General features: G+C 37.7%; 1 protein-coding gene across 1 annotated transcript in view; it reads left to right on the top strand.

Moving 5' to 3' along the window:
* Nucleotides 1–25,996, top strand: part of chb (CLIP-associating protein) — a 1,004,436-nt gene that overhangs the window by 531,169 nt on the left and 447,271 nt on the right. Inside the window, exon 16 of the mRNA XM_090388867.1 lies at nt 25,774–25,909. Within this exon, the coding sequence (XP_090244993.1) occupies nt 25,774–25,909 (136 nt within the window). The remainder of the gene's footprint in view (nt 1–25,773; nt 25,910–25,996) is intronic.

Here is a 25,996-nt window from a genome sequence, read left to right as displayed (position 1 = left end):
TGGTTAGAACATCGTGTTGTACCTGAAGTTGAAGGATATCTGAAAAATAAGAATTTGTCATTCAAGGTGCTCCTTATCTGCTCCAAGTCACCCACTGCCACTCCTCAGTTGCAATTCAAATGTAAAACTTGTTTCTTCCTCCAAACACCACATCAATTTTACAGCCCCTGGACCAAGGGGCTGTAAATTATGTTGATAAAATTTGAAAAATTTCTGGATTAAAACATGCACCATTGTTGGGCTGAATTCACAATACTAACAGGTATTGAAATAATCGAACAGTCATGGACTGAAATGAAACATCAACTTTGAAGAACTGTTGGAAGAAGCTACTCCCTGAAACACAAAGTGACCCACAAGACCTGAATATTATTCGGACAGAATTTAAGAAAATTATTAAACTTTCAAACATTATTGGAAGTGAGGGATTTAGTGATATAGGGCAGGAAGAAATTTTAGAACATATTCATTCCCATCAGCGAGGAATTAAACGAGTAATTAGAAGAACCACTGGACTCCAATAAAGATGTTTGTGAAGAAGAAGAAAACGAAGAGCAGAAGAAAGCCTGAACTAACAAGCAAGGGTATATCAGAGTTTCTAAAAGCAGCTGAGTTCCCGAAAGAGAAGATTATGCAGGAAGATCCCGACTTTCATAGAAGAACGAAAATTAAGATAGACATTGATGATGTTATGGCTTCTTATGTTGACAAGAGAAGGATCATGACAAAACAGCGTGACAGACAAAAATTACTGATTTTGTAAGTAACACAACTTCAAAAGCAGTTTCATCAGTTGAACATTTCTTTATATGTGTTTTTAAGTTGTGGTCAATTAAAAGTTTTCTTTCATTATTTTACTACTTTTTTCACCATGCAGTTTTATTTTAAAATTAGGTAGGAATTAATTTCGATTCCATAATTTAGTTTTGATTTTTTTTTTGGGGTTTAGTTTTCTTTCATAGTGGTTTCTTTTAACATAGCGGTCCTTTACCATTTACGTTAGGGGCAAGAACTTGCTGTCACTCAAAAGGATCAATGGAACGAGAATTGCAAAATTAAGGAGGAAGTCTTTCTTGGCGTTCATTTTTGAAACCCCCATTCCATCAAAAATTAGCATAGAAAAATATTACTTCCATATATTTTATGACCCTTTTAGTTAGAATACATTTTAAATTATAAAGTGAAATTGTTAATTTCTTTTAAAAATAAATTGAATTTCCTACATAAATACTTTTAGAACCTAACCGCCGTTTTTCCATAACATACCCTGCTGAACGTAGAATTGCGGTGCGTCAATGTTGGTCTGAACGTAACCCCCATGCTCTCCTGGAGTCATCTGTATAATGAAGTTTGCAAAGGGTGATAAGTTTGCCTTATGTACTGTATACATGATTTTTGAATTTCAGGAGGCAGGTTTATGAAATGTAATCATAACTTTGTAAACAAATAAGCATAAGGGCATGGCAGAGAATGAAATGCAAAAATAGGTATAGCATTTCATAGTGACAGTGATGTCATATGTACTAAACATTTATTTGCGTCCATTTCCATAGACTAAACTTCCTCTGAGTTGTGTTGGTCATGCAGATGCATTCTTCTTCCTCAGAAAGTGGTACTGAAATAGCAAAATAGTATAGCTTTAGAAGAACAAAACAAACAGGTTTTGTTAGTGAAATTTCACAGATAGTGAAAATCGAGTAGTGATACCTGTGCAAAAGATGACAATTTCGATTGCTACAGATGGCAGTAATCAAATTGATTCAATTATAAATAAATTCTTTATTGCTGATAAGTACAGAACATGTACTAGAGACAATAATACTCATCACGGCGACATGGCCAGGAGTTTTACATTATATTGAGATTAATTGGCAAAACATTTTTTACCATTACATGTAAATTATTAGTTACACAAATTAAACATGTAAAAATGAAATTATAATAATGAAAATATGAGGACTGAACGTCATATGGAGGAAATTATCCCAGTTCCACAGATGTAATCCACTCGAGGAGCATGTGATGGTATTTGTAGTCGGTAGCCATTTTTTGTAGGTCGACTCCAAGACGGAGCAGTGCCTGAATTTTGGGGAGTGCTTGGGCAGGTAGGAACCGACTACACAGTTTCTGCCGGTTGTATTTGAGGGTTAGTGTGGGCTCTGACCTCAAGGATGGCGGAGGATTGTGCTACCGACAGAAATCCCAGATGTTTGGGGCGTTTATCACTCCTGTGTACATTTTTACTGAGGTCATTAAATGCCTGCTGTCAATTAACCTCGGAAGCCTGGGTAGATTTAGCTGCTCAGCTATGTCAGTTGTTCTCAATTGAGGGGGTCGGCGATGCTTATTTGTGGCCCATTTCAGGGTCCAGTATTCACACGAGAACACCGGTTTTTGAAGAGAGGGCGACGCAGATGCCCAGATCTCAGCTGCATATAAAATAGCCGGATAAACAGTGGCTTGAAGATATCTAGTAGTGGTTGTGGCATCATTGGAATGAAGTAGGTGTTGTTTCACTCTCCAACATAGGGTGTTAAATCGCTTCCAGGGGTATTCCGTGTGAACATTAAATTTCAGCTTCGGATCAAAATAGACCCCGAGATCTTTATGGCAGGTTACTACTGGGATGAGAGTACCTAAAACTGAAGGTTGAATTATTGTTGGTTGGTGTTTCAATGAGTATATCATTATTGCAGATTTTGAAGGGTTAAGGTTTAATCCAAACATCTTCAAGTAAGTTGAAAGGTCAGTCAAATTCTCTGTGATGGAAGACATAATTGCCATTGGGTTTGCAGACGGTGGGATTAAGGTCAGAAACTTTATATCGTCGGCATATATTATAGCATCATCACGAAGACGCATGAAAGGAATCAGAATGGCTGAGAAGAGAAGGCCAGACAGGACACCACCTTGTGGGACTCCTGCATTGATTTTTCTTGTAAAGTGGGTCTTCTTCAAAGTGAGGTGGACACTTCTATTCTTCAATAATAAGGCAGTGAGGAAAGCTAGTAGGTCTCCATTAATCCTGAAGAAGAATTGTAGAAGACTTAGAAGGGCTGTGACGTCTAGACTGTCAAAAGCAGCTTCAATATCGGCGTACACTATAGCTAATTCAGATTTATTTTCGAAGGCTTGAAGAATTGATATCTGTGCGGTCATGAGGTTTGTTATGGTGGATCTATTTTCGACTGCGAAATGGAACTGTTTCAGCTTCTGTGGCATCAGCTGTTTGTTTAATGCTGGAAGGAGCGCCTTTTCTAGAAGTTTCAGGAGGGTGGAAGAAGTTGAGATTGGTCTGAAATCTTTTAGGCTTGTTGATGCTTTAACCTTAGGTAGTGGCCTCACAGAGTATTCATTCCATTGAGCAGGGAAAACTCGTGTGGAAAGAACTGAGTTGTAGATTGAGAGTAATGCATCTAGGATATAGGGGCTAAGGCATTTAATTATGAAATGAGGTATCTTATCACAGCCTGCGGTACTAGATGGACGCAGGGAGTTAATTGCATATATCAGTTGCTGTCTTGTGATGGAAATTATGGAGAGGTCAGCAGAAGCGGACTTGGTTTTGAATCTTGAAATGTAGTCCATCCAGTTATTTAGATCAAGATTTGAATTAATGCAACCGTGTCTTGATGAGTATGGCGCTTTTCCTTTAGACAAGGTAGTATCGGTGTATCTCTTTATTGCTGATGCCTTGAGTCTGTTCAACATAGCTCTTGCTCTGGAGTATAGGATTCGATCTTGGGTTGTGCCAGAGATTTTCTGCTGCCTGTGAAGGTACTGCTTGTTGTGGAAACTGTGCGCTAGATCTTTGGTCCACCAAGCTCTAGTTCTTGGAGAAATGTGTACGGTTTTGGCTGATGCATAGAGGGTGACTGTATTTATCCATCTTGTGATTAGGTCAACTGCGAGGATTGGGTCACATCCATCAAGCACATGCCATGGAATAGACTGCGCTGCCTCGAGGCACTTTTTTGGATCCAGAAAATTCGGAGAAAATATGATTTTCTTTTCAACAGTATTACGGCAATTGAAGCTGGGCATAGGCAGAACAAGAAGTAATGCAATTGGGTCGTGATCTGAATTGAAGGACGTTTCTGGTGGAATGTCGACTCTGCAAATTCCAGAACATAGAATCAAGTCAAGGCGATTGGCGCCTCTCGTTGGCTCCTCATTGATAATCGTGAAATTTGATGGAGAGAGATTGTTCATAAGTCGTTGAAGGAGAGGGCTCAGGTGAGGTGGAAGGTTAAAGTCGCCACAGAGAATGTGTATAGCAGGAGGGTGTAACTTACTCATTATCCAGCTGGTAGCATCGTCAATTGTTGCAGTATCTGGAGCTGGGGGAATGTAGATTGCCACTAAATCAATTAAACAGACATTAAATTTCACAGTCACGAGTATTGCTTCATAAAATAAGGAGTTGCTAGATGTGACGTGCACCAATTTCAGGTTGGAATCCTTGACGAAGATGGCAACACCGCCGCCTCTAGATTGAGATCTTGATGTGAAGAACGATGAAAAACCAGCGGCCGCAGCAATGGCTATTGACTCCTGGTCAGGTTCAAGCCATGTTTCTGATAGACAAATTACATCCATGCTATTGGACAACAAGAGTTGTTCGAGAGTTTCAAGCTTATTTCGGAGGCTCCGGACATTTTGGTAGAAAACTCTAAGGGTGAGTTGAAAGGGAATTTTCATAAGTGCTGATCTCTTTGTAGATGCTTTTGAACACCTCAACAGATTAGGCCTGGTGGAAATTATACTGTTAATTGAAAGTGATTGAAAAGCAGGGTTATGTGGTATTACATCGGTATGTTTATTAGCAGTAGCTGGGGCAAGAAAGTGATTGGAGCTGGATATGTGGTGCGGTGGTTTTCGACAGTCGAGAGACACTAGTGTTGTTTCACAATTAGTTAGTCATGCAGGGGAGAGCTGTGTCATCTTTCGGTTTTGGTCATAAGATGAAGTTGCATTGGATGGTTTTGGGTCTTTCGATTCATAAAAAGGCCTGATTAGAGTGCCAGCTGGCCATACAGATGTGGATGCAACTGATCTGAATGCCCGACTTTCGCAAACTACTCTAAAGGACGAATAATTTTGCGTTTTCTTGAGTAAATTTGCAGATACTTTGGTATGCAGTTCTTTACTTATTGCAGCCTCAATTTCCTCAGCAGTTGTCAGTGGCCCTAGTCGGGAAATAAAAAGACTTCTGTGCTGGGAGGTGGAGGGCTTGCTCATGGATCTCAGAATAGAGGACGTGGAGGTAGCAATCCTAATCTGACCCTTTTCCTTGATATTGGCAGGGTGACTTTTAATTTGAAAGGGTGACCTGGGGAAATGAGGGTTCTGATTAGCTGCTAATTGAGATGAAACAGAACGGGTAGCAGCGATTTTTGCCCAAGATTGTTTGTTCATGACAGGTGAGCAATGGCTGCTTTCAGACAGCAGCACAGATGGTAAAACTGAGGTCAATTTTGAAGGTGGGATGCTAATTTGGTGGGCTGCCACTTGTGGATCGCACCTCTGCTCAGCTTCTTGACACGAATTCATGACTGTGACTTCGCTGCTTGCTACATTTGGGAATTGAGATTCCTCTGAAAGGTGATTGGCTACCTGAGTATTTAGGCAACATTCCAATTCAGCGGGATCGTGTGAGGTCAAAATATCTAACTCTGTGGATTTGGTGGTGGATTGAGTGTTGATTCTGTTAACTGGTTCATTTTGTTTGGAAAACTTATGAATTTTGAAGCATCCGGTTTTGATTTACATATTAGTATACAGATCGTTAAGAGCAGACATCAGTTTATCTATAAACACAGGTATGGAATTTCTTTGCAACTCATCTCCTACAGACTTGCTTATTGGCTCATTCTGGGTTTCAGGCCTTGGATTGTCCTGTATGGACAGTGCGACCGTTGGCACTATTCCTGGCAAAGAGATATCAGTTTGGATCGTTGCATTATTAGTGCTCCGGGCCTGAGAAACAGTTAATTTGTCTTTGGTACACGACGGTTGCAACAAGCTTTGCGACGAAAAACTTATCTCACCCTGATACACCCTGGTGTTTTGCAACTGATTAACTTGGGTGTTTCGTTATGACAGTTATTGAGAGTATCCGTAGGGAGGATCGACTTAGTGGTATTACAATTCTTTGAAATTACATCAGATGGCACATCTCGCGACAAAAGTTGTATACTGGCCATGTTATTCATATCAGAATTTTCGTTCATGTTGCTATGTTCAGATTGCCTGCTATTCACTGCGTCTATCCCTTTTGAGTTAAGTTTCATTTCGTGCAGGTTGCAAATTGAAGCGTGTTTGTTCCTTGACGTACGCATCAAATTATAAATTGTGGTAACTTGTTCGCTGAGTTTTTCGTTCCGTTGTTTTTCTTTTTCAGAGCTCATTATGAGTTCTTGCTGAGTTGTTAATATCGTCCGGATTTGCTGTTTTAAAAGGTCCTGGTTGGTAATGACCGTATCTAGTCTGTTTTGTAACCTAACTATATGGGATTCAAAGTCATAATGCTTTGTGTTGCTTCGACTTATTGACGAGTTTTGCTCTGAACAAATTTTTTTAATTAACTGTAGAGTGTCTGTACAGTTGTTGTCTTGTAAAGTGAGTTTGGGTCCAAGGGTTTCTATCTCTGAATCCTCAAAAGAGACTTCGTTATCTGATAATTCATCAATAATCTTAGAGAGCGCTTCTTTTCGTTTCTTTTCAGATATTTTCTCGATTCGGTTTGTCTCTGTTGCAGTACAGCCAGCACAAATCCATTCATTTTTTTTTCCTTGCTTCATTTTCTTAAATGTACTATGCGCCACTGAGGCACATTTGAGACGATATTCCATTTTGCAGCTTATACAGAAAAGCGTATTTTTTACCTGATTCTTGCAGATCAGGCATGTCTCTGTTCTCTTTATCTTCAGTTATTGAAAAAGCTTGCTTAATCCCCGAGAAAACTTAAAACATGGTGAGTTCAGTTTTCGTTGCTCTTCTAAGCCGATTTCTGCGTGACAATCACACAAGGGCTGGTCTCCGAGTTTCTATAGCTTTAACGGTGTTATTTGTGGCCATCAAATTTGTTGGGGCAGGAAAATAATTGTCTGCTTACAATAATGTTTATGGTTCAAGTCTCTGTTGGGGTTCCTTTGTCAAAACGACCTTGGAGTAGGTACCAAAAACGACTCCCATTCAAGGTCTTAAGTGATTGCTTAGTATAAGCTTATGAGCAAGTATACATCACGTGCGTTGAAACTTGGCGTGGCCAGCATTAAAATTATAAAATACAATTAAAAAGTTACCTTTTGACTTCATTGCGGAAACGACATGTTCATCCAAGAGCTCACCAAATTCCGAGAACGGACGTACAAAAAATTATCATACTTTGACAACTAAACATGATTAAACACAGAGCACTAAAAGTACACGGCAGCGTGGTTACACACCCACGTTCTCACTCCAAATATTATCTGGCTGATAATTATATCCCATTGTGTTTATCTTTCATTTAAAAAAAATATATATATATACAGAGTGAAACTTCCCTTTAACGGACAGCCATGGGGAACAAAAATGTGTCCGTTAGAGAGAAGTGTCCGCTAACAAGAAGTCTGAGGGAGAAAAAAAAAAAAAAAGAAAGAAAAAAAAATCATTAAACGTTTAATGTAAAATTAAATTAAAATATGTACAGATTTTGAACAATAATTTTGTAAATAATATACATACAATTGTGCTATGCATATTATGACTTTATCTTAAGAAAAATGCATACATTAATCACTTATTTTCTTCTGCACCTTATTTTCTTCTGGCTGATAATTTTGTTTTCAACATTTGTTTGGAGTGAAGAAACCATCGAAAGTCCTTCAGTATCTTCTTCAGTGGCGAAAAACATTTTTAAACAATTGATTTGTATGAGCGCTTCTTCTATTTTCATCGCTGGTTCGTCGTTAATGTTCTTCGACAGAATGACCTCCTTCCATTTCTTCATACTCATGAGGAACTTCTTGAAAAATATCGATGATAATGTCGTTGATATCTAGAGCACCATCTTCTGTAGTGAGGTTTGAGTCTATATCTTTGTAGCCAGGGTCACTTCTAGCGGAAGTATTGTACATTATCAATAGATGTTGAAGTTCTTGTTCTTCTTCTTCTTGGTGCTCCACATTGCTGTTCGCAACTTCAATTTTTGCGTTTGAGAAGCCAGACTTTACAAAATAGTTCACGACAGTTTGTTTTCTAATTGCGTTTACTGAAGAGGGAATCCATTGAATCGCATCTAGGATGCTGATTTTGTTTGCAGTGAGATGTCTTAAAACACGTTTTCTGTAGTGAAGTTTAAATTTTTTTGTTATCCCTTGATCAAAGGGCTGACACTCTGCAGATGTGTTTGGTGGCAGAAAAATGATTTGAATGTTGGACAAGTCAATGTGCAGGTGAGATGCAGCATTATCCATGAAAAGAATAATTTTTCTGTTTTGACGAATCATGTTTTGGTTAAATTGACTTATCCATTCGCTCATGATATCTCGTGTCATCCACGCTTTTTTATTAGACTTCCAGTCAACATCCAAAAGATTGAACTTTATGCCCTTGAAACAACGAGGATTTTGTGGGTTTCCTATAACAAGAGGTTTTTCAACGTCTCCCAGCATATTTGTACACAATAGTACAGTCAAGTGTTCCTTAGAAATTTTTCCGCCCTGGCACTTTTCGTTTTTTAGACTCATTGTTTTTCAGGAAGAGCTTTAAAAAACAACCCTGTTTCGTCACAGTTGTAAATACCCTTAGCTTCAAAATCACGACATAAATCTTCCAATTTGACGGTCCACACTGTTACAACCCCAGTATCAACAGATCCACCTTCACCACTTACGGTTTTCCAAGAAATTTTATGCCGAGTTTTGAACTTGTCTAGCCATCCCACAGAAGCTTTGAACTCATTTACTCCCATAGATTTCGCAACCTCCAAAGCCTTTTCCCTAATAATAGGCCCATTAATTGGAATATTTTTAGCACATGCGCTACAAATTTGAAGTCCAACAGTTTTCGTGAATGATTTTTGAACCTGATCATTTCCGTGTTGCCAAAATTGTTTGAGCAATTCATTTTTTTTCTTTAGGATGTCGCTTACCTGCGTCTTCCCGATTTTGAATTTTGCAGCGAGATTGCAAACACTATTTTTTTTTGCCGATCATACGCATTAATGAGTTCGACTTTATCTTTTAAAGTTAAATGTTTACGTTGTTACATTGTGCACTTCACACGAAATTGAACAAAACTGAAACTGAAAAGACGAAAGGCCGACCATATATTTAACCCCTGGGGCTCAGATCTGGTGAGTATGGGCTTGGCACATCCAGGAAGATTTTGAAACATGTGTTGATGCTTTGGCCTTCATGCTTTGGTTAAATGTGTAACTACACTGCAGAATTCTAGCAACCTTTGACAAGTCTATTCTTTAAATTGGTGAGAAAACCCATATGAACACTTTCAAAGTTGCCATATTGAAAAGTTACCAAGTGATCATAAGTGAGTCCTAGTGCTTCATTAAAATCCAGTTTATGATCCAAAAGAAGTTTATAAAGAAGACAAATTATGAAACTTCCCAAGAAAAAGAACTTCTGGTGAAAGCAATGCTAAACAGGCCAGGCAAGCCAATAATTCCAGTCGTGTTATCTTCACTTGGGCTGAAAGTGTATTATGTTTCTCTCTTATGGCTTGAATAATGCAACTTGCTTGTTTCTTTTAAGTGTCATTCTAATTTTTGAAAAATCTAATCATGCCTTTTCGATCCCATATACTTCATATCCATGTACTGAGTTCATTACTCGTATATATTGATGATATTGTGTGTCTAATTTACCGTACTAACATTTATTAAATCTATTAAAGTTATTAAAGCCTATGACTAGGTCAGAATCATCCTTTGATTTAGTCTGATCACCAAAGCAGACTAAATCAAAGGATGATTCTGACCTAGTCATAGGCTTCTGCTAAGCTGGTGATGAATCTAAAAAAAAATGAAGATTCCGTGTTTTGTTCAGCGTGGAAGTACTTTATTGCTGCATATGACTATGTGGTGCACAAGGTTCCCATTAAAAAACGATCTTTGCATGCTTGTGGTAGCACAAATTTCATAAATTAACAGAATGTCATTTTCAAGTTAGAAAATGATATGCTGTTATGCCAAGAAGTAGTGGGCAAATTTCCTTCTTGGCATTGTTGAAAATAAAGAGATAGATGAAACTGCGGATGCTTTGCAGCATCAGTTCTGTCTGTTTCAGTGTTAGAACTTTATTATCCTTGGCATTAATAGAGGCATGTGATGCAAGAAAGCAACTTATGCAGCATCAGGTAAAAAAAAAAAAAAAACACCCTCCCATTTCTCCCCTCCATTCGTTCCAAATGCCTGTCCAGCTCAGCCTTAAATTTATTTAGACTATCAACTTCCACAACAAAAGATGGAAGTCTGTTCCACCAATCAACCACCCACTGGCTAATGGCAAATTTCCACACATCTATTCTACAACTGTCTTTGAATCTATGCCCCCCCCCCCTCCCTCATGTTCTTAATCTGAGCAAGTGAAAGAATTCCATCAGCTTTCAGCTTGCTCAACCCATTCAAGGCCTTGTACACCTCAATCAGATCACCTCGCAGTTGCCTACTTTCAAGGTGCTGCAATTTGCAGAACTTAAACCTTTCTTCGTAAGAGCACCACTTTGTTCCCCTCACCAATCTTGTTGCCCTTCTTTGTACTTGTTCTAGGAACTCTACATCCTTCCTGAAATTAAGCCTCCGGACCTGTAAACAGTACTCTAGGTGTGGCCTGACCATTGCCTTGTACAACAGGATTAATCACCTCCCTGTCCATGCTGGCAAAATTCCTATATATCATTGACAAGATTCCGTGACCTTCTCTGGCAGCCCGTCAGCACTGGTCAGAAAACTTCACATTTGACCGCACAATTACCCCAAGGTCTTTTTCACTTTCCACTTCCCTCAATGTAATACCACATAATTTGTACGTTTCTTTTGTGTTATTGATACCAATATGCAGTACTCTGCATTTGTCAATGCTAAACTTCAGTTGCCACTTCTCGGTCCATTTGCCCAACTTATCTAGGTCCAGTTGGAGTAGCATACTGTCAACCTTTGTATCATTCGCAAACTTGGACATTAATCCTGATATACCTTAATCCGTATCATTGATGAATACACAAAACAACAATGGGCCCAGCAACGAACCCTGGGGAACTCCATGAATAACATTTGTCCACGAAGAGCGGTGCCCATTGATTACCACTCTCTGTCGTCTCGTGCTCAACCATCCCTTTATCCATTGTAGTCACTTACCTTTAATGCCATACCTCTTCAATTTGTACAGCAGTCTTCCATGTGCAACAGTATCAAAAGCTTTCCTGAAATCAAAGTATGTGATATCAAAATTATTTTTGACGTTCAATTCATTTTTTACCACATCATAATATCCAATCAAATTGGTAAGACAAGACCTCCCTTTAACAAACCCATGCTGTGTCCAACTATTACTGCAGTCTTGTCTAGATGATCCTCCGATGCTTCTTTAACCTGTGACTCCATTATTTTCCCTGGAACACAAGTTAAACTAACAGGTCTATAGTTACTTGTCACCTTAGGTGCCTCCGTAGCCAGGTGGGAAGGAGCAGCTGTAAGTAGCACACACTTCTTGATTAGACTGGGGTTCGAGCCTGTCACCACCAAATACGAAGGATGCAGAAAGGTCAGGGAATGACCACCGCATATCCCGGAGCAATATGGCCTTAGTTGCTAATGCTCCTAAAAAAACCAAATAACAATAATAACTTGTCACCTTTTGAACCCCCTTTGGAAATTGGTGATACATTTCGCACCTCCAGTCCTTGGGGACCTCCCCTTAGTCCAAGGAAGCTCTCATAATTATGGCTAAGGGTTTGCTTACTTCTTTCGTTGCCTCCTTTAATATAACTGGATAGATCCCATCCACCCCAGGTGTCTTCCTTATGTTTAACTTCAACAATTTCTTCTCCACTTTGCTCTCAGTTATTACAAAATCACTTAGCTCCCTGTTAGAGTTTGATAAACTTCTCTGCATTCTCCTCATTGAATAACTCCTCATGTGTGAATGTAAATGCAAAATACTCATTCAGTTTATCAGCTACCTGAGCATGATCATCAATAGTCAAGACATCTATGCTAAGTGGTCCAATCTGATACATCCCTTTCCTTCTAGAGTTTACACAAGTAAAGAACTCTTTGCTTTTTTTCTTTGCATCCTTTGCCAAAAATTTTTCGTAATCTGCCTTCGCCTACCTAACCTCCTTTGTGAGTTGATTACAGACAAGATTATATCTGCCATAGGCATCTGTGTCACCTGACAATTTATATGCATCCCATGCATTTTTCTTCTCTGCCACAAGCCGCATTAAATCATCTGATATCCATTTAGAAACTGCTGAAAAGCCTAGTAGCCTCCATGATTAAGTGCCCGAATGCTTCCCATTTAGAATTCAACATTGGTAACAACATTAGTTGATCCCACTGAACAGAAGTTAAAAACTGTCTGAGACCCCTGTAATCATCTTTACGAAAGCAAAGGCCCTTCCCTTTAGCCTAGATCGGTGTTTCCCAACCTTTTCTTTACCATGCCCCACCTAAGTCTTTCTAAAATTCTGATGCCCCCTATGTAACGTTGGAAAACACCGATATATATATTTTTTATATTCAAAAATTGAATTATTCCCTAAATGAAGCCTAATTACAACTTGTTCAGGACACGAGACTTAGGTTTTAGGAAGAAATCATTAGGAAAAATTAAGAAAAAAATAGGAAGTAAATTTTCAAAACATATAATAGACATTGTGATATCCAGTCGATTTCTTTTCTTTAGTAAAAAATCATTTATGGAACTAAATCCACATTCAGCTAAATATGAAGATGGAAACGGTAACAATAGCTCTCTTGCAAAGTTGGTTGAATTTGGGTATTTAATTTCTATTTCATCACAAAGCCATGCCATCGCTTCTTTTATATTGAATAAAGTTTTAACTGACTCATCATTTTGCATTTCTGAGAATTCTTCTTGGTACTGTATTGATACATCAGACAAATCCACTAACATTGGTTGCATCATCCAGGTTGGAAAATCAATTTGTTTTAAATCAAAAAACCTTTCTTTTAAATCATCGGACAGAATTTTCAGATGATCAACAATAACAAATACAGCGGTATCAGTCACTTCACATTTCTGCAGACAACGAAACTGTTCAAATTTTTTTAAAAAATATATTTTTGACATAATTTAATAAATGTAATGAAACCAAATGTCTTCGCTTTTGCATCGACGAGAGTTTTATTTGTTCCTTGAAGCTGTTTATTTAATATATTTAGTTTTTCAAAGATATCGGCTAAATAACTCACAAATGCTTTACCATCGACCGTTAACAGATGCTTCATTTTAGGTTTGTCACTTAAAAAGTCACTAATAGTATCAAATAGTTCCATAAATCTTTTCAAGCAGTTCCCTTTCGAGAGCCACCTTACTTCAGTGTGAAGTAAAAGTCTCACATGGTCTTCATTTTGTTCTTCACAAAAAAGCTTGAAGAGACACAAGTTTTCCTTATGAATAACACAATGCACAAGAAGCATTTCTGAATTCTCATCTTTCATCAATTTTAAGCAGCCATTTTTCTTGCCCATCATATTAGCATTAGCAGAGGCATTTGATGCAAGAAAGCACGCTTATGCAGCATCAGCCAAAAAAAAAAAAAAAAAAACCACTTCCACTTCACCCCTCTGTTCGTTCAAAATACCTGTCCAGCTGAGCCTTAAACTTATTTAGGCTATCAACCTCCACTACAAGGGATGGAAGTCTGTTCCACCAACCAACCACCCGCTGGCTAAAGGCAAATTTCCGCACATCTATCCTACATCTGTCTTTCCTCAATTTGAATTTATGCCCTCTCAGGTGATTATTCTGAGCAAGAGGAAGAATCCCATCGGCATTGAGCATGCTCAAACCATTCAAGGCTTTATACACCTCTATCAGATCACCTCGCTGGTGCCTAGTCTCCAGACACTGTAATTTGCAAAACTTAAGCCTTTCTTCGTAAGAGCACCCCTTTGTTCCATTCACTAATCTTGTTGCCCTTCTCTGTACTCGTTCCAACAGCTCTACATCCTTCTTGAAATGAGGCCTCCAGACCTGTATACAGTACTCTAGGTGTGGCCTGACCATTGCCTTATACAAGGGAATAATCACCTCCTTATCCCTGCTGGAAAAATTCCTGTATATCATTGACAATACTCCATGAGCTACTCTTGCAACCCGTCTTCACTGCTCAGAGAACTTCATATCTGCCTGCCCAAACACCCCCAAGTCCCTTTCATTCTCTACCACTGTCAGTGTAGTACCACAGAGTTGATACGTTGCTCTGGGGTTGCTGTTTCCCATGTGTAGTACTTTACATTTGTCAATGTTAAACTTCATTTGCCACCTCTCAGCCCATCTGCTCAACCTTTCCAGATCCTGTTGCAGCAGCATAGTGTCAGTAGTGTCCTTGACAACCCTGCCAACCTTTGTATCATCTGCAAACTTGGACATTAAGCTTGATATACCATCATCAATATCATTTATAAATACAGAAAACAATAATGGACCCAACACTGAGCCCTGAGGGACTCCACTAATAACATTAGTCCACGATGAGCAGTGTCCATTGATTACCACTCTGTCTTCTGCCACTCAACCATCCCTTTATCCATAGCAACAATTTGCCTCCAATGTCACACTGCTCCAATTTGTGTAGCAGTCTTCCATGTGCAACAGTATAAAAAGCCTTTCTAAGATCCAAGTATATAATATCAAAGCTATTCCTGCATCCAGTTCTTTTGTGACTGCATCATAGTATCCAATCAAATTGGTCAGGCAAGACTTCCCCTTAACAAAACCATGCTGTGTCCGAGCTATAACTGAAGTCTTGTCTAGATGATCCTGCAGTGCTTCTTTAACCAGTGCCTCCATTAATTTTCCTGGAACAGAAGTTAAGCTTACAGGTCTATAATTACTTGTGTCAGCCTTTGATCCTCCTTTGTGAATTGGGGTCACATTTGCACATTTCCAGTCTATGGGTACCTCCCCTGAGTCCAAGAAAGCTCTCATAATTATGGCTAAGGGTTTGCTTACTTCCTTTGCTGTCTCCTTTAATATAACTGGATAGATCCCATCCACCCCGGGTGCCTTTCTTGTGTTTATCTTCAACAATTTCTCCTCCACTTTACTCACAGTTATTTCAAGATTCTGTAGCTTACTGCTAGAGTTGAATATACCTCTGGCATTCCCCTCGCTGAATAACTCCTCGTGTTAATGTCGATGCAAAATATTCATTTAGTTTGTTAGCTACCTGAGCAGGATCATCAACAGTTGACCCATCAATATCAAGTGGACCAATCTGATTCATCCACTTCCTTCTAGAGTTTACATAAGTAAAGAACTCTTTGCTGTTTTTCTTCGCATCCTTTGCCAAGGATTTCTCGTAATCTGCCTTCGCCTGCCTATCCTCCTTTGTAACTTGGTTGCATATCAACTTGTATCTATCATAGGCTTCTGTGTCATGTGTAAGTATCCCATGCATTTTTCTTCTCTGCCATATGCCTCATTAGTTCATCTGACATCCATTTTGGCCTAAACCTTGAACAATATTTCTTAGTTGGTATGTAAAGCCTAGTAGCTTCCAAGATAAGTTCTTTGAATGCTTCCCATTTTGAATTTGCTGTTGGTAACATCATCAGTTGGTCCCACTGTATAGAATTTAAATTATTAGGAGCACCATCTGCGGCGCAAGATGTTATATTTTTCATTGATATATTATTGTCATCTAAGTAATTGTTTAGCTTATTATATATATCTTTGGAGGTAATGGTGCTCTCTAATGATTTACAGAATAACATTTCTTCAGAAAAATTACCTTCATCAATATATCTTACATAAGTTATCAGTACGGCTTCACTGTCTCTCAAAGTTGAGTCATCCATTTGCACTGAGAATTTTCTTGAGAAGTTTCAGCTTTCCAACAAGTTGTATTTCAATATCTTCACTCATTTCATCTATTCTTCCGCTAACAGTATTGTTATTGAGTGGCTTAGCTTTCACGTCTTTGTCATCTTTTTCCAGAACTGTTTTAAGAAATGCTGATATTGATGGTTTGATTAAATTTTCTCCTATAGTATGATTTTTCCCAGATTTAGCAATGAGTAAAGAAATTTCATAACTAGCCTCAAGAGTACGATTGACATTTGCAGAATGAGCAATAAACAGAGACTTTACCAACAATTCTTCTTTTGTACAAGTTAAGTCATAGTAGGCGGTTGTTTTAAACTCTAGACGAGCAATTTTTGAATTGCCCCCCTGAACAATCAAATTTCCCCCATGTGGGGCGTGGGACCCACGTTGGGAAACACCGGCCTAGATGGTAGGTTACATCTTTAAGTAATTCCCATATCAGTACATTGTGATAACTGTCACACAGTGGTTTGTTTATCTGCAAATTCTTAATGCATGATCAATCACTGCTATGATTTTTTTTAATGTTTCTCACCAATCATTGAAGTGAAAGACGAAAAACCAAATTCTTAAAATTTTAATATTTACAATAAATTTATTTACAAACAAAACAAAATTCCATAATTCTGATGATAGCAATTTTAAAATAAGACAACTGTGATATACAGTAAATATATCGTCTTTCATCATATTAAATATATATTAAATTCAATTAAATTAATTAAATTCATATTAAATATATCGTCTCATCAGATCGTCTTTCGTTTTTTACTCCAATGGTTGGTGAGAAACACTAAAAAAATCATAGTATGAATATACCCAACCCCAGAGGCCTATTTGAAGAATTGATCAATAACTGCTGTTAATCAGATCGAGAGTATTACTCCCTCTGGTTGCCTCTCGAACAAACATGCTGCTATAGTAAACAGTCATCTAATTAATCCAAAAAAATCTTGCTAGTGTGCAAGTGACCCACAAGTTCCAGTCAATATCTGGAAAGTTAAAATTCCCCATTATAAGACCTTTTGATTTACTGGCCCACTATTTCTCTGCACATTTTCTCATTATAATCATCAGATTCGTTTGACCTATAACACACACCTACTCATTTTTCCTTTCCCAGTGCTTATCTTACACCAAACAGACTCAACATTACATTGTCCACCAACATCAATTGGATGCACTTCCATAGATTTTGTTTCTTAACTAAGTGCATAACCCCTCATCCCTTTCTGTCTTGTCTATCCTTTCTGTACACATTGTACTCCCGAAATTTCAATTCTGCACTGCTGATACCTGACTAGGACCACATTGCTCATATCCCAACTATATCTGCCTTTGATGTCTTGACTAGCACTCCAAGCTCATCAAATTTATTAACTATACTCCTAGCATCGGTGTACATGCAAGTATACCTGCACCTATTTCTACTCTTAGTTACCCTAACACAGCCCATGTATTTATTTGTTCCACTATGACTCCCAACAGTCCTGGAAATCTCCATTGCCTTACTTTTTATGCTGCTGCTCATTCTAATAGAAGCAGTGCAAGAATCACTTTTGCATCTGCATGCGGCACTTTTAGGCTGTGTATCTCCCCAAGCTAGCAGTTTTCCGATCCACCTAACACTGCCTCGATAGCATCCACAAATATTCTTGCACTCTTTCTATTTAAGTGTACCCCATCCTTGTAGAAGCAGTCTGTCCTGTCAACAAGCAGAGGCCAGCCTGAAACAAATTCTACCCCTTGAGCCTTGCACAATCTTTCCAGGGCCGAATTAATCGACAAGGCTCTCATCATATATTCCCTCCTATTGTGCCTGGGCAGAATTGCAGACAATTTCACATTATTATTATTATTATTATTATTATTAATAGCCATATGATGCAAGGAAGCCTGAGGCTTATGCTGCACCAGGAAAAAAAAAAAAAGCTCCCGAGTTACCCTGAGAGAGAGAGAGAGAGAGAGAGAGAGAGAGAGAGAAAAGTAGAAGGGAATCACCAAGAAAGAGAAGAAGGATGATATCCAGCTCAGGACCCTGGGTGTGCCAAGCCCATACTCACCAGATGTGAGCCCCCGGGGTTTCAACCCTAACGTGCAAATTTTTTTTTCAACATTGACCTGTAATTGTTGAGTAAATCTGCAGATCTACTCTTAATGTCATTAGTTCCTACATGAACAACAGTATCACCGTTTGTGCCCTTAAAAGATATCTGCTCTACAATGTCATCAACTTTTGCCCCTGGCAGACATACTCTAGTCCTGTTCCCCCTATTCTTCTTGCATAGTATATTCTCCGTCTCCCTGACGATAGTCACCAACAATAAATAGTTCCTTTGGGACCAACGCATTTTGCCTTGGAGACTTTTGTTTCTTCTCTTTCTGGTGAACCTTTGAAAATGTTGCTGATAGCCAAGTCTAGACAGCAGGTCCATTGTTATGAACAGAACTTTAACTTTGACTCAATGTTCATGAAAATTTAAATACCTGCAGCAGTCTATATCAAAGAAAACTGAATTTTTGTCTGTTGAAATCAACAGAAACTTTTTGAAAGTCAAAAGTTGGCAGCTGTGCTCACAGCCTTAGTTGCTTTTGTATTTAATATCCTCCTAACAGCTCATTATAAAAGGTGACAAAAAATTTTTGCAAATTGCAGAATTGTGCAAATCGGTGCATTATTATAATTCTGTAATGATCCACCAATTCTGCAAATGGCAGCTAATTACAAATCAACTTGTTCAGAATACTAGTTTCACTTTAATATAAAATCTAAAGAAAATGGGATAATAGTGAAAAGCTGAATAGGATTATTTTGTATTTTTTGATGTAAAATGTTTCTGTAGTTAATAATTTTTTATATAAACATGATAATTGACCTACAGTTAATTGATAATCGTGCTGCTACAGTTATTTGGTTGATAATTTTATATAAACTAAAAATAAAATTACAGATTTTTTTTATGCGCTGTTTTGTGAAATATAATGGAATCCTAGAAATGCCCAAGCTATAAAAATTGCATCACAGTTTGTAAATGCAGTGCATTCCAGTTATTTGGCACACATTGGGACTAGTGCATTTTGGCCCGATTAAGCGGCTACCCCAATTATGCAAAGTTTCAAGTAAATAGTTAAAGTACAGTTTCGATCATAACAATTGATTCTCTGTACTGTGAAATCACCCTACAAAGGACTCTTCTTAGGGTGATTTCATCGTACTATACAATATGCGGTAAGCGCCAAGTCATTCATTGTGATCATGTTTGTGAATTGAATTTCAATTCTATTAAACAGCAATTCTAATAAGCAAAAATATGAGGAATATTATCCACAGACTATAAAAGTAAAGATATATTAAGCATAAAATTACACTTTATTACCTTGCTAATTAAAAAATTAAATTATACATGAAAATTGAAAGAATGTTTTCCACAGGTTAATAAGATAAAAATAAATTCTCTTACATGCATAGCTTAATTAATACATACTGTAATATGTACATACAAACTAGTTTATATTTCTGTTCACTGACTTGGAGGGGGGGTTAAATTTTAAACATAAACATGGCATGCACATGTTTATGTTTGGGGGCTTAGAGGGGAACAGGTATCCTGTGTGTTATCAGACACTCAGTCTAAAACACTGATGGATCCAATATCTCTCTATTACAGAAGATTTAGGAGAAGTCCGGTTGGCCTGCCTCCCTAAAATCCACTCATGCACACCTTCTCGATGGTAAGCCCTGTTACGTCACTTAGGTGGCAACGAACATGTAGAGTGGTTCTCTTCAAGACGCCTGGTCAGCATGAAGAGGAAAAGACCAAACCCTCCAGCAATGAGAGCACAACAATACAAATGGCCCTCAGTCCCCAGCAGCTTTCACTCTCCCTCTTACGGCAGCGAGAGGATCAGAGTGGAAGCAGAGGGTGCTAAGAATCTCTGGGTACGACCAGGCTGCCATGCACGGAAATTGAACTTGGCCTGTTATAATGTACGATCACTCATCAGTGAAGACAGGATATTAGAGCTGGAAAAGGAATTAGAAAATGTGAATTGGAATATCATCGGTTTGGCTGAAACAAGAAGAAGAAATGAATCACTTATAAGTTTATCAAGTGGAAATCTGCTGTACACCAATGGAAACAGTGAAAGGAGTGAAGGTGGAGTTGGGTTTCTGGTCCATAAAGATTTTAAAAACAACATTTTGGAATTCAAAAGTACATCACCAAGGGTGTCAAGACTAATATTCAAGATTTCTAAGAGGTACAAGCTAAAGATTATAATGATTTATGCACCAACATCGAGCCATGATGATGAAGAGGTTGAAGAAATGTACACTGAAATTGAGAGTCTTCTAGATGAGCAGAAAACCCACTACACTATTATTATGGGGGACTTCAATGCTAAGGTTGGAAAAAGGCAAAACAGCGCAGAAAGAGGAACTATAGGAAATTTTGGAATTGGTGAAAGAAATAAAAGAGGTGAAAGACTTGTGAAATTTGCAGAATCTCAAGGACTGTCAGTAATGAACACTTTTTTCAAGAAAAGAGTGAACAGAAAGTGGACATGGAAGAGTCCAAATGGATTAACAACTAATGAAATCGACTTCATCCTCACTAACAGAAGATATATTGTGAATGATGTTACGGTCCTGAATAAGGTAAATGTTGGAAGTGATCACAGAATGGTAAGATGTACACTTGATATAGATAAAGGAAAGGAAAAAACTGACTCGAGTAAATAATACAAAGGTCTTTGAAATAACAGAGGAGGAGAAAAAGCAGTATGTACTGGAACTTAAGAACAAGTTTGAGCTTCTGCAGACTGCTCAGGACCAAGATATCGACGAGGAATATTACAACTTTCTGAAAGTGATAAAGCCCAAGAAACCTATAGGGAAACAGAAATCCAAAGAAGAAAAAATTAGTCAAGAAACACTTGTCATGATGAACCAAAGGCGACAAATGAAGAGCAAGAAAAACACTGACAGGGAGAAAATTGAGTATACTGAGTTATGCAAAGCCATTAGAAAGAGACTCAGAGAGGACATAAGAAGATTTAACACAAGAAAAGTAGAACAAGCATTAAGGGAAAACAAAGGATTTAAATCAGCAGCCATGAGCAGTAATACAGAAAGACAAATGATACTGAAACTGAAGAATAGTGATGGTGTACTTATAAACAGCAGAGAAGGCATAATTCAAATAGCAGAAGACTACTATAGAGAATTATACAAGGAGCGAGGGAATAATACCAGCAGTGGGGAAGATGGATTGCAAAGTAGCAACACATACGACATACCCGATATTCTTCCTGATGAGGTAGAACATGCATTGAAGAAAATGAAGAATCGGAAAGCCCCGGGGGAAGATGAAGTTACTGTAGAGTTGTTAAAATTGGGAGGAAGAGACATAACACAAAAACTGGCAAGGCTCTTCACAAAGTGCATTAGAAAAGGTGTGGTGCCTAAGCAGTGGAATAATGCAATCATAGGTTTGCTGCATAAGAAAGGAGATAAATCAGAAATTGGAAATTATAGACCAATTAGCTTGTTATCCCACATCTACAAGTTGTTCACAAGGGTCATTACTAACAGATTAGAAAGAATACTTGATGAGAATCAACCGAAAGAGCAAGCTGGCTTTAGGACAGGATTCTCAACTATGGATCACCTTCACGTAATATCACAGCTAATGGAGAAAGCAAATGAATACAAAACACCATTATGCCTGGCATTTGTGGATTATGAAAAGGCATTTGACTCCATACAGCATAAGGCAATGTTTCGGGCAATGGAAAGACAAGGCATAGATACTCCATATATTATGATTTTGAAGAAAATATATGAGAGTGCTACATCCTTTATTAGACTAGACAAAGACAGTAGCAAATTTAAAATCGAGAAAGGAGTTCGACAAGGAGACATAATATCTCCGAAGCTGTTTACTGCTGCCCTTGAGGAAGCTTTCAGAAGATTAGACTGGTCGCAGAAAGGCTTCAATGTGAACGGAGAGTACCTAAACCATTTACGATTTGCAGATGACATTGTGGTCATAAGCCACGATCCCAAAGAATTAGAGGAAAATCTTAATCAGTTATGCACAGTTAGTAAGGATTTTGGACTAAAGATGAATATGGCTAAAACAAAAGTAATGATGAACAAGTATGCCACGGAAAGGGAAGGAGCAGTAATTGAAAAGGTGGAGTCATATACTTATCTGGGACAAGTTATTAGCTGTAATAATGATAAATGGCTGGAAGTCAAAAGAAGAATAAATTTTGGATGGATAGCATTCAGGAAATATAGTCACATACTGAAGAGCAATATCCCAGTTTGTCTGAAACGTAAAATAATGAATCAATGTATACTCCCCATCATGACTTATGGAAGTGAAACTTGGGCACTCACCAAAAGAATGGAAGAGAAGCTAAGAACTACACAGCGAAGAATGGAACGAATTATATTGGGAATCAGACTGTTAGATAAGAAGAGAAACACATGGATTAGGCAGCAAACTCAAGTAAAGGACATTCTTATCAAAACTAAAGAACTAAAATGGTCTTGGGCAGGACACATAGCTCGAAGACATGATGACAGATGGACTAAGAAAATAACAGAATGGTACCCAAGAGGAGCTAGAAGAAAACCTGGAAGACAAAGGCGGAGATGGATAGATGAAATTCATGAGGTTTTGAGTAGTAAATGGATGGCCAGTGCTCAAAACAGAGGGAACTGGAAAGTTGCTGGAGAGGCCTTCATCCTGCAGTGGATTGAAAATGGCTGATGATGATGATGGCATGCACAAATTGCAAGTAACACAATATGTGCAAGTGAGATCAGGAGTAACAAGTTAAGAAGCTTAAAAAATAGAAATGAAGAGAAGATTCTGAAAAATTTATATTTTTTATATGATTGAAGATTTCATAGAAGGGGAAAGCATTTCACCGTAATAACATAAAAACCCACAGAATTCCAGCTGTCGGTATTATTGCAAATTCAATAAGATTGAGTTTACTATCTGTTTATAATAGATTGCACTAACAGAAAAGCCCAATAAACCGGAAACTGCTAATTGTTTTATGGTTGTGACCTTCAGAAATCCGACCAGACCATGTGTTAAGATCGGAGACAATCATGGGTTAATCTCGAGTGCTGCGATCTCCTGCCCCGTTGTCCCAGTTAAGTGAAGAAAACACTGGCTATTTTCTTTATTTGGTTCTGTTCTTTTTCCCAAATAAACGGCTATCCCAATTAACCAGTGTCAAATAACCAGAATCCACTGTATCTCGGTTTTTCTTTTCCATAGCACATCTCCCCCCCCCCCAATTGATTTTAACTAGATTGTCCTTCAATGGCCCTGTTGGGCCTTCTTTATTCTACATTTCAGCCTTGGAAGAAAGAAACAAGGCTGTTCCCAAAATTTCTGGGTTAACCTTCCCCCCTCCCCCACTGTACTTTCTTTCTAAATTCATTACTTTTTCAATAAATTCATATGCATATGTGATTGTCTTTCCATTCTTATGCACTCTTTATATGCTATTTATGCTCCAGCATAAAGAAATTCCTTTGTTGCCATAATGTGTATTGTTATTCAACTGTGGGGTCAGATAAGTTACTACCATCAGGTGAACATGAAAAACTTTATTCATTTTTTTCAGAAAGTAGTGAATAATGTCAATATGACATGCCTTTTGCATTACTGAGTGAAATGAAATTAGATATCTTTATTGTTGCTAAGCAAGCTGAATGTAGTCTTTTATACCACAAAAGCTTCCACAGCAAACTTTGCGTGAAGTATTAGTTTTCTTTCATTTCTCTATTTTGTAAAATTATTCTATTTATAAATAAATGAATTTTCTGTTTATATGCTGGGGTGGCCATGCAAAATAAAAATAAAAAAATTATAGTAGGCTACGATTATTTATTTATTTTTATTTTATTTATTTTTTTTTTCATTCACAAATTTTTATTGCCATTTGTCCTATCTTTCTCCGTAGCAGCATGATATGTTTTCGCCTGCAACTCATTTCAAAGAAATTGTTTAGATCTCTTTAATTTGTTTTGCAGTTAGAGGGTGCAGTGCTGTCTCTCCCACATGAGCAGGGCATCCTGCACCAGCTGACTGAGATTTGCTAGTTGCAGTAACCCAGTAATTCAACATGTAGGGTTCAGTTCATTAGTTTTTACTTCCACAGAATATGCAAATTGGCATGTGAACCCATACATCATGCAGCCAATAAACACATCCCATTGTAGAATATTCCCTTCTAAATACTTCTAACCAAAAAAAAAAAAAAAAAAATTTCTGAATTTACCCCGAGAGAGAGAATCACCAAGAAAAAGAAGAATGATGATATCCAGCTCAGGACCCTGGGTGTGCCAAGCCCATACTCACCAGATGTGAGCCCCTGGGGTTAAATAGTTTCTTTCCTGAATCTGTTTTATTGTTGGCCTTTTTACTGTTTGCCTTTATTAAAGTCTTTGAGATTGGCTAAAATTTCAGACTGTTAAGTACTTCCTTTGTTAGTGCTAACCCCAGGGGCTCACATCTGGTGAGTATGGGCTTGGCACACCCAGGGTCCCCTGAGCTGAATATCATCATTCTTCTCTTTCTTGGTGACTCCTTTACCTCTCTCTCAGGGTAACTCGGGAATTTTTTTAGCTGGTGCAGTATAAGCCTCAGTCTTCCTTGCACCGTATGACTAATGATAATAATCTTAATCAGGGCTATCAAACCCTCAGAAGGCTATTAACTTGTAAAATCTGCCAATCTTTACATGCACTTGTCTTTGTATTCCTTTTTTCGGTTTTATATTCCCTTGTTATCTTGTATGATACTTGTTATATTGATTATTTTGTCACATTCACATTTAAGTTGCTCTCTTTCTATTACACTAGTTTCAAACTGAAATGTAGGTGTTTACAGTTTTCATCACTGTATTGTTGGTAAGGGACAGGATCTCAGGTGGTAAGGAACATGCAGCGATGAAATAACTGCATGTCCATTACCACCCGAGATATTTTAATAAAGAAAGCAATGTGTGAGAACTAGTTGATTGCAAAGTAATGAGAAAAGGAGAAGTGGAATAAAAGGTAAGGCTAGAATAATCTTTTATTTAGTGACCATTAAAGATAAGCCAAGTATTTATTTTTGTTAGTTAGAATGAATTGTCATGGAAGTTAAAGGAACTCTATATTACGTGCTGCATATCACTTAAATTTGGGTATATAATCCTTTAAGCTTCTCAAATAAGTATGACAAAATGTAGTCAGCATCTGTGAAATTTAATTTCTAAGGCAGTGTGGATTTAAAAACAAAATCCCCCCCCCCCCCCTTTTTTTTTTTTTCCTTCTACATACAAATAACTAAACTCCAGCTGTTTGAATGACAAAAGTTGTCAGATATGGGTTTTGAACTGAAAATATTCTTAGGTTTATACAGTAATCTTAACATAAATAGAAAATGAGGATATTTGAATTACTGGTTTTTTTTTTTTATCACACAGCCCAGCATATCTGAAACAAAACTAAATTGATGATAAATTACACTTTATCATCTATCTGGTGTTGCTTCAGCTACCTTATTGGAATCAGTAATAAAAGGAATGTTTTGTTTTCTGTCTTTTATAAAGTTATCTTTTGAATAAGTTGTTAAAATTAAATCAAATGGATTTATTATTATTTTTTTAGGTATCTTTCACAGCAGCTAGGACCTAAAATAGACCACTTTGCAGAGTCAACCCTACCTAATCTTATTAATTTAATTCCTAACAGTGCAAAAATTATGTCAACCTCGGGAATTGTTGCTATTCATTTTTTAATTCAGGTAGGTATACAATGAATTGATATGATTTTTATTTTTTGTTTATCAACCATACTAATAATTCACCAAAACCAAAAATGTTTCTGGCTT

The sequence above is a fragment of the Mastigoproctus giganteus genome, chromosome 14 (genome assembly GCF_048544385.1).
Source record: "Mastigoproctus giganteus isolate SK-2022 chromosome 14, ASM4854438v1, whole genome shotgun sequence".
Lineage (NCBI taxonomy): Eukaryota > Metazoa > Arthropoda > Arachnida > Uropygi > Thelyphonidae > Mastigoproctus > Mastigoproctus giganteus.
Note: the sequence above shows the minus strand (reverse complement) of the source record. Positions and strands in the feature narration are given on the sequence as shown.